The sequence below is a fragment of the Haematobia irritans genome, chromosome 4 (assembly GCF_050003625.1).
Source record: "Haematobia irritans isolate KBUSLIRL chromosome 4, ASM5000362v1, whole genome shotgun sequence".
Taxonomy (NCBI): Eukaryota; Metazoa; Arthropoda; class Insecta; order Diptera; family Muscidae; genus Haematobia; species Haematobia irritans.
In genome coordinates this window covers 73,954,280-73,965,123 of record NC_134400.1, presented here as the reverse complement: position 1 = coordinate 73,965,123, position 10,844 = coordinate 73,954,280, and the positions used below count along the sequence as shown (strand labels likewise).

Genomic DNA, 10,844 nt, shown 5'->3' with positions numbered 1-10,844 from the left:
TTTGTAGTAGATTTCTACTCTCTGAAATCTACGCGCCTAAGAAGTCATTAGCTATGACTTCTCCCTTTTATTTTGTTAAAAGAAAGTGATCTGCCACTTTCTGCCAAGGTTTTAGTTTTCTCTTTTTTACAGAAAGTCTCATACTACTTTCTTCACTTTGTTCCGAATGAATTTTCTCTCCGAATACTCATTTTAATATTTTTATTTAAGCATATACAACTTTTGGCAAAGTCTTATATCACAACATATATATATGTTTACTCCAAATTTGTAAATTTATACTTGTTTATATCCACACATAGTATTTTTCAAATCTTTAATGAAATTTTCTTTGTGTACACTTTATGTCTCTCTTTCTAAATACATATATGTTTGTAGTCTATTTCTAAATTAATATATGTTTGTATCCAAGCATATTATATTTACAAACATTTTATGCCCCAAACATAATATGTTCTAACATATTAACATATATGTCCCAAACGTGTTATGCTAGTTTATGAACATTATATGCTTGCACTTAAAAATATTGTGTTTAAAATTTTGAGTTCCAAACATATAATTTTTACACCCAAACATATGAAAAACAGTCTTTTTCGTCCGTGTACGCAATCCACGGTGTAGGGTACATAAGATTCGGCCTGGCCGAACCTACGGCCGAATATACTTGTTAACATATAAACTTTCTATCTGATTAGCCCGACATTTTGATTTTTGTGTATCTTTTTGTTAGTGTTTCTATTTTATATAGATTTATTTTTTATAAAATGCCTTTATAGACCAATACCAGGATTTTATTTCTTAAACTTCTGGAAACTTAATTATTTTTTTTTTTGAAATTTTGTGGTTTTATAAATACATATTCTAGAGATTGTTGTTATACCCATATTTTGATGTGGTCTCTACACACAAAAAATTATCACCAAAATTTTTTCAATTAAACACTTAATTGAATTTGGAAACGGATTCAATTAATATGTTAATTGATTCAATCAATTTGTTAATCAATTCGGAAATAATTTTCGATTACAACGTGATTGAAAATTTTTCCGTTTCCAATTACACATGTGATTGATCCAATCACCTTTGTGATTGAAAATGAATAATTTTGAGCAATGGAAAGAGCGAAAAGAGAACAAGAGAATGGGTATTTATTAAAAAATGTATGATGGAGAGATCATTCTGCGGAAGTAACTCGTAACGAACGGTTGGATTTTTGTTTTTTCGCGTAAATTGAAAAACATGATTGGCGACATTCTGTCTGCTGCATTCAAAATGTGTGCATAAATATTTTGAACGCAAAAACAAATCATAGCAAAGGTTGAAAAAAATAAAGTGTGCAACAACAAATGGCCACGTGGTAAAGGTTTGAAAAAAAAAAATATGACAGAACGCATTAGAAATTACCTGCGTTTGTGTTTTGTGGTATTGTAAAAATGGAAAACAATCTACGTTTAATGAAGGTAAGAAATTGTGAAATGTGAATACCGTTTTCCATTGAAGACTGTTTACATTAAACGGACTAAAATAATATATTTTTTATTCATTTCTTTTAGTGAGCAATTTTATTTCATGAAATTGACCAATCTATCCCATCGACTCCATCATTTTATCAAATATATAAGAATAGGTTTGCAATCAAAAGGTGGGTACCATATTGATCTTTTACAATTATAATTTTTTTCACTTCTAGTTTTTTTTAAAACCAAGAGCGGTATGGGTTTGTTGGATGATTCACCTTGAAGTTGCGAAGTAGCGTTGGCATTAAATTGAATTTTTGTTTTACCTACCTTTTTCAGTTTGAACCCAAGTAAAGAGCAGTATATCTAATGAGCTGAATTATTTAATGGTAAAAAGTTCTTTCTTTTGAATTTAAAAATATGAAAAATATCCGAAAATAAATAATTTGCAAAGTACCATCAATATAATACCAAATATTACATTGCTTTCCCATTATTTTTGTCTTTGATTGGTTCAAGTTTTAATAGACGATTTTAATGTGTGGAAATTTTGGAAAGGAATTGTTACTAAAATTAAATTACCGAGCTCCTTAATACAAAATAATAATAAAAAATTGTTGATTGATTTTTTTCGCGAAATTAATTAATTTTATTTGATTCAATTAAAACTGTGATTGAATTTTATGTTAAAAATCAATCACGTTTTTAATTGATTCAATCACACAATTAATTGATTCCGTGACAAAAGTCAATTAAATTTTTAATTGGAAATCGTGTTGGTTTTCAATCAAAATGGGTGATTGGTACTATCATTTTCGTGATTGAAGATATTTGAAGACAATTAAAACAAGTATATACGGCTGTAAGTTCGGCCAGGCCGAATCTTATGTACCCTCCACCTTGGATTGCGTAGAAACTTCTACGAAAGAATGCCCTCCACAATCGAATTACTTGGGTTATGGTATCTTAAAACTTCTTAACATCGTTTTCTAAATTGTGAGTTAGTCCATACGTGGTATATATTAGACAAAAAAGTTATGTATACGCAAGTCTACAAATAATTACGAATCGATATGGACTTTTTGCACGATACGTAGGAATCCAGAATTGAAATATGGGGGTCGCTTATGTGGGGGCTACATACAATTATGAACTTGATATGGACTAATTTTTGTGTGATTGGGGATCGATTTATCTGGGGGCTATATATAACTATAGACCGATAGGTCCATATCGGTTAGGCATGGTTGTTAACGGCCATATACTAGAACAATGTACCAAATTTCAACCGAATCGGATGAAATTTGCTTCTCTTAGAGGCCCCGCAAGCTAAATCTGGGGATCGGTTTATATGGGAGCTACATATAATTATGGACTGAAATGAACCAATTCCTGCATGGTTGTTGGATACTGTAATGGAATTGATCTGGATTGATAAATAAAACACAAGTGTATATCTTTGTGTCTAAGTCAATTCTGTTTATTGTGGGCTCAAGGTCCCTCTTTTATACTAATTTCTTCTTAAAACTATTTTACATTTTTCAATCTTAAATTTACTAATACATATTTACATTAATGAATTGACCACTGATAAGTCATGGATTACACACATTCTTACACACATGTGTTTCTCATTCTTACCCAGCGGCGGATTGGGTTAGTACTCCACAGAATTATGCCTCGTTTTAGCACTCCTTACTAATGATATTATCATGTGTGTGAATACTTTTTTTTAAAGTACTCCAAGAGCCATAACCCTTCCCTGAATATAAATGCACTATGAATACGTCTCGTATCTTTTATCAAGTGTTTTGGAGGCCTTTTTAACACAATGAAATGTGTGCTAATTTGAAAATCATAACAGAACCGATTGCGATACGATGAGAAAAAAACGAAGATTCCGTTATATAAGTGGAAAAAAATAAACCAAAAGCCACGTGTTCAGTTTCTTGCATCATTTGCTATCGATCGGTTGTGCTTTTTGTTGTGAACAGTAAAAGTGTGATTTGTGAAAAGTGAATTGGTTTGTTGAAAGTAAGTATACTTACTTTAATATATTAAAAAGGCAATATGCAAAAGTTCACCACTGTGGTATCACAATGGACTGAATAGTCTAAGTGAGCCTGATACATCGGGCTGCCACATAACCTAACCTAACCTAAGGAGGTCCAGCAGCACAACGAAGGTGTCGCAGCCGTTTTAGCACAGATCAATGTCAACATAGCGAATTTTGTAAAACAAAACAAGGATGTGCAAGGACTGAAACTAACATTCCCATTAGAAACTGTGGATGACATGAATGATTTGGAAAATGAAATTGATGAGAACAATAACAGAGATTACATAAATGCAATCGCAAAAATCATTCGACGAGGTGGTCTTATAAAAAATTTCAGATGTTTACTTGGGTCTGAAATAATAAAAGCATTTAATTACGATGGGGTTCAAGGGAAGGAATCTTTTAAAAATTATGTTAAACTAGACGAATTATTCTTCATGGCCGTTTCTTCCGATGACACTAGTTATGAAGAATACAAAAATATTATACGAAAGGCATTCAAATTAGAGAAAACAAAACAATACAGACAAACATATTTAATAAAAAAGAAAGAAAATATTCAGAATTGATCATTTATAAACAAAACTTTGTATGAAAACACAACGCTATTGAATTAAATTTATTTTTTCCTTTTTCGATCTCAATTAAATTTAATTTAATATATTTAATTTCAATAAATTACACTATAGTGTGAGAAAGTAATTTAATGGAGTAGTTCATATTTTTTTTTTATATTAAAAAATATTTAAAGAAAAACGAAAGAAAACAATTAGCACAAGCATGAATTAATGTTATTTTATTTTTAATTATATTTTATTTTATATTTAATTTTAATAATATAGTTTTGAATATTGTAGCATAACCAAATGATCTCAAAAAAAATCAATAAATTATACTAAATATGAAAATGTAATTAAAAATGTAGTTCTTAAAGTTTTGTAACTTTAAAAAATATTTAAACAAAAGGAAAAAACAAAAATGAGTTAATTTTATTTTATATTTATTTTTAAGTAAAGGGTGATTCTTTTGAGGTTAGGACTTTCATGCATTAGTATTTGACAGATCACGTGGGATTTCAGACATGGTGTCAAAGAGAAAGATGCTCAGTATGCTTTGACATTTCATCATGAATAGACTTACTAACGAGCAACGCTTGCAAATCATTGAATTTTATTACCAAAATCAGTGTTCGGTTCGAAATGTGTTTATCGACAAATTTTGTTCAGCGATGAGGCTCATTTCTGGTTGAATGGCTACGTAAATAAGCAAAATTGCCGCATTTGGAGTGAAGAGCAACCAGAAGCCGTTCAAGAACTGCCCATGCATCCCGAAAAATGCACTGTTTGGTGTGGTTTGTACGCTGGTGGAATCATTGGACCGTATTTTTTCAAAGATGCTGTTGGACGCAACGTTACGGTGAATGGCGATCGCTATCGTTCGATGCTAACAAACTTTTTGTTGCCAAAAATGGAAGAACTGAACTTGGTTGACATGTGGTTTCAACAAGATGGCGCTACATGCCATACAGCTCGCGATTCTATGGCCATTTTGAGGGAAAACTTCGGAGAACAATTCATCTCAAGAAATGGACCGGTAAGTTGGCCACCAAGATCATGCGATTTGACGCCTTTAGACTTTTTTTGTGGGGCTACGTCAAGTCTAAAGTCTACATAAATAAGCCAGCAACTATTCCAGCTTTGGAAGACAACATTTCCGAAGAAATTCGGGCTATTCCGGCCGAAATGCTCGAAAAAGTTGCCCAAAATTGGACTTTCCGAATGGACCACCTAAGACGCAGCCGCGTTCAACATTTAAATGAAATTATCTTCAAAAAGTAAATGTCATGGACCAATCTAACGTTTCAAATAAAGAACCGATGAGATTTTGCAAATTTTATGCGTTTTTTTTTAAAAAAAAGTAATCAAGCTCTTAACAAATCACCCTTTAGTAGTCAACATTGTTACATTGTTGGACGTGTTTTCAAGTTGCTCCAATTAAAATTAAAATTTCATTGTGAATATCTCGCTTAACTTGTGCTAAACCGGTGCTTAACGTGATCTAAAGCTTTTGCATTCTGTTCGACATATTTCGTTTGAGCTGTTTTGTGTTGAAAGCTGTATTTTTATAAAGTTTTATAAAACTGCAAACCATCGAAAGCAATACAAATATTTCAGTTTTTATTGTTGTTTCGTGGTTTCTGTAAACAAAGAGAAAAGGCGCTTTGACCTGTGAGTACACAAATTAGAAACGTCAGCTTACTCCTCACTCAATAGTGTTGGCCAGCGAAACGTCATTCCACTGTTCTCCTTCTGTTTTGATTGATAAAAGCTCACTTCAAAAGTTTTTCTGTGGTTGTTGATCAGGCTAAGTACTAATCACTGGTTGTTGAAATAGCTAAGTACTGAATTTGCTAACCTAAACTCAACTCTGATTTTGTATATGCCGAGAAGTATACTTTGGATTTTACGTATTAAATTTTACATTTGATTTCAAGTCTGAATCATATATTTATTCATTGCGAAATTGTTGGAAATATATTTGCATCCACATTCTTCTCTTTGTCATATTAAGAAAAATTGAAAAATGGCTTGCCCTATACCGTCGTGTCGTATCACTAAATTGGATGAACAAATGATTTCGTGCTGGATTTGTTCAACAAGTTACCATTCAAAATGTGCGCAATTAGCAGCACGCACAATTGACAACTTACGTGAAGATAAGGGTCTGCGGTGGTGCTGTGAAAAGTGCAAACATATTGATGGCGAGTTTTTTACCTTTTTTAAAAACTGTAGAGCCAGACTTGATGATATTTCGAGGGATTTTGATTTGATCTCAGATCGCTTTAAAAAATATAAGAATCTTCTTGATAATTCTTCAAACTTGGACATAGTGTTACAATCACCAACTGAAAATTCCAGAAAAAGGAAGAAATCTAAATCTAACAAGAATTCATCTAACAATGAGATTGAAACAATTTCTCCGACACTAGTTAACGCCAATAATAATATTCAGGATTCAGAGACTGTTGTCATTCCTACTAACAACGCTGAAACTGCACCTTTACCTATTCCACCTATTATTATTACCCCGTCGCATTCGAATTCACTGAACACTGGAACAGTAGTGGCACCAGCTACTGTGTTAACTGATACTAATGCATTCTTTTCTCCTTTTAATACACCTACAAATCAATCGCCTGCTGGTTCAGCTCCAAAACCTTTAAGGGTCTTACCCCCAATGAAACCCATTTTTGCTGCCCGTTTTGCTCCAGAAACAACTGAGGATAATATTCATTTCTACATAAAATCAAAACTGAATGCAAATGTAGACATTAAGGTATCTAAACTGCAATTTGTAGAGAGGAGGAACAAGTCGTCATTTAAAATTTTCGTACCTGAGGACATTTTTGACACAGTGGTCAATCCGGAATTTTGGCCTTACAGAGCTGTGGTGCATGAATTTGTTTTTAGAGATAGAGTTGCCCGTTTACCTGCACGTCCCGTTGAGCAATCAAAAAACTGAATAAAACCCTGTCTGATACAAATTTTACTTTAGTTTATCAGAATGTTAGGGGACTTAACACAAAATTATGTAACCTATATACGGATAGCTTTGGCTTTGATTATGATTTGATTATATTTACTGAAACCTGGCTTCAAAGTAATATCTTAAATACTGAAATCTTATGCGACAAGTACCAAATTTATAGATGTGACCGCACAAATGGTTTGAAGAAATCTGGTGGCGGCGTCCTAATTGCTGTTTCTTCGAAATTTGCTTCATCAAAAATTGATATTCCAAATGAACTTCAAATTGAATATTTAGGAGTGAAAATAAGGTGCGGCCATAATTCATTGTTTGTGACTTGCTCCTATATTCCTCCTGGTTCTTGTAACGATGTTTATAATGCTCATTTGACTGCTATCCAATCGGTCCTATCTACTGCGAGATCCTCTGATTTGATTGTTTTGTCTGGTGATTTTAACATTCCATCTATTACATGGAAATATTGTGAGGAAATGAATTACTCCGTACCAATGCTAAGAAATGGATATCAATCTGAATTTGTTGAAAACTTGTTAAAAGATGGTCTTTTTCAAATTAGCAACATACAAAATTCGAAAAATAAATCACTTGATTTATTTTTTACAAATGAACTAAAAGATGTGTTTTTATCACGCGTCAATGCCGTTGTAAATCCTGAAGATGTTCATCATCCCACTGTCTGTATGAATATAAATATGTCTTTTTCGAGATCTATGCGAAAAAAACTCGTATTGAAAACTGATAAAATATTCTCTTTTAATAGAACTGATTACGAAAAACTGAACTCATTACTATTAAATGTGGATTGGAATAAAATCTTACCAGCGAGAAATCTTGATGAATCAATAAATACATTTTATGAAACTTTGAATTCATTCATAGCCCAATCTGTTCCATTAATTCGAATAACTTCTCACACTGGTCCACCTTGGAATGACAGTAAATTACGTAACTTGAAGAATAGAAAGAATAAACTTTATAAAAAGTATAAAAAATCTGGATCTGTGACTGACTACGCAAACTACTCAATTGCTCGTTCAGAATACAACCTGTGGAATAAACAATCCTATAACAATTATTTATCGAAAATTAAAAATGAACTGAAGCTTAATCCAATGTCATTTTACAGATTTGTTAATTCTAAACGTCAATCAAATGTGTATCCAAGAACCCTTCACTATGGTGCTGTTGAAGGGGATGATAATGAATCTATATGTAATTTGTTTTCAAAGTTCTTTGCAACAACTTACTGCCATAAGGATTTCAAGCAATCTGATGCGTACCCATATAAGATACAGGAATATTCGACATTCACTACTCCATTTATTTCTCCTGATATTGTGATGAGTTATATGGAAAAGATAAAATGTTCATATCGCCCGGGCCCTGATGGGATTCCCAGTAACATCCTCAAATATTGTGCTCATTCTCTTTCGACTGCTCTTTCATTTCTGTTTAATGAATCTTTGCGCACAGGTCACTTTCCTACGTTGTGGAAGAATTCATTTATCATTCCGCTATTTAAAAATGGAAGCAAGTCAGATATTACGAATTATAGAGGCATTGCTAAATTAAGTGCTATTCCAAAACTGTTGGAGAAAATTATTTCTGATGGTTTGAATCATCAAGTCTCCTCTCTTCTATCGCCTAAACAACACGGCTTCCGTAAATCTTGTTCGACCATAACAAATATCTTGGAATTGACTACAATGGTTAATGATGGCTTTAGAGATCGTTTACAGACTGATGTCATTTATACTGATTTTAGTAAGGCGTTTGACAAAGTAAACCATTCACTTTTACTGTACAAACTGCATCGCATGGGCTTCAGTGAATTAATGGTATCCTGGTTTGAAAGTTATCTAAAGAATCGTACACAATTTGTAGTATTTGATAACATTATTTCAAAATCAATACATGTGCCTTCTGGTGTTCCACAAGGCAGTCATCTTGGCCCTCTATTGTTCTGCTTATTTATAAATGACCTTCCATCAGCCATTAAATATGGTTACACTCTCATGTATGCTGACGATGTTAAAATTATAAAGGTTATTCGGAATAGTGATGACCAATCCTTAATCCAATCTGATCTGAATAGCATGTACAGATGGTGCTCATCAAATATGATGGAACTGAACATAAGGAAATGCAAGCATATCTCTTTTTATAGATTAAATTATATCGACACGAATTATAACTTGAATGGCACAACGCTTGAAACTGTTGAATCCTTTAAAGATCTTGGAATACTTTTCGATCGTAGGCTAAATTTTAGATCTCACATTTCTATGACTGTAAATAAGGCCTATGGATCATTTGGATTTGTCAAGCGCTGGAGTAAGGAATTTTCTGACCCATTTGTTACAAGAAACTTATATACTTCACTTGTGCGTCCTATCCTGGAATATGGATCTGTAATTTGGGACCCACAGTACCAAATTCATTGCAATCGTATTGAATCTGTTCAGAAACAATTTTTACTGTTTTGTTTACCTCGGAATAACTGGACACCTCAAACCTTGCCGTCTTACAAAGAAAGACTATCGCTCATCAAATTACCTACACTGAAAAGTAGACGTACCATGCTGAATATCTGTTTTATGGTTGATTTAATTAACGGAAGATTTAAATCTGACTTCCTTATTAACAGCATATCATTCAATGTACCCTTTAGACCTACCCGCAACTTTGAACTGCTCCACATTGAATACTTTCGAACGAACTTTGAAAACAACGATCCACTTCGCCGTCTTTGTAAAGAATTCAATAAATTTTATTATTATCTTGATTTGTCAAAAGAGAAATACAATGTAAAGAAAAAGATAACATTATTATTAAATACTTGATATATTAACAAACGATATGTATATAATGTAATATATTACTGTTAGTCTGTAAGGGTTTAATCCATAGATGAAAATAATAAAAAAAAAAAAGATGTAGCATAAACAAAAACTTCCCCATCCTAAGAAATATGTATTACAAAAAATACAATGTGTTTATTTAAAGTTGTAAAATCTTTTAATTCATTCAATTGAAATGGAATATTTTTATTCCCTCCCGTCTTATACTCACATGAGGTAGTTAGCACCAGCTTGGTAATAAAAAAATAAGTACTCTATTAGACCTGATTTTTAATGCGAATGGTTAGCAGCAACATCGCTATGTCACCACGGGTAAAAAACATATGATGTTGGTATGGGACGAATAGGCCTCATGCCCCATTGATAAAATAAGTACTCTATTACACCTGATTTTTAAGCGAGTGGTTATCACTACCTTGGAAATATTAAAATAAGTACTCTAGTAGACCTGATTTTTACTGCTAATGGTTAACACTAACATTCCTATGTCACCACGGGTAAAAAAACATATGAAGTTGATATGGGACGATCAGGCCTCGTGGTTACAAAAATCAGCACCCCGATCAGCCCTCTTTAGTTGTATTTTCCGCCGCTGGGTACTTTCACTTTTTACGTTACAATTGCATTTATGCTGACTGCGCAGCATTGCTCTGCTTTGAACCCATTTGCCCATATTCTTGCTTAGTTCAATGTTCTATTTAAGAGTAACAAGAACGGCAATAATATATAGGTCAGTTGGACATATGCATATGTTGAAGCAGTCATCGAATACAAAAGTATGTCGATGAATCAACATAGTAAACAAAACAATGTTAAGTGCAGATGCAGCGTATGTTAAAAATGTTTAGAATGTTAACATGCAATTTTACGTACAACAACAAAAATGAATGGGATGTGTGAATGATCACACTACAA

The 10,844-nt window shown here is 32.7% G+C and overlaps 1 protein-coding gene across 1 annotated transcript; it reads left to right on the top strand.

Annotated features, from left to right (window-relative positions):
* The first annotated feature begins 6,102 nt into the window (after positions 1-6,102).
* On the top strand, positions 6,103-7,041 carry LOC142235576 (uncharacterized). Its single transcript, XM_075306837.1, has one exon. It carries the CDS (start codon positions 6,103-6,105, stop codon positions 7,039-7,041), a length of 939 nt encoding a protein of 312 aa, XP_075162952.1.
* The last annotated feature ends 3,803 nt before the right edge of the window (positions 7,042-10,844 follow it).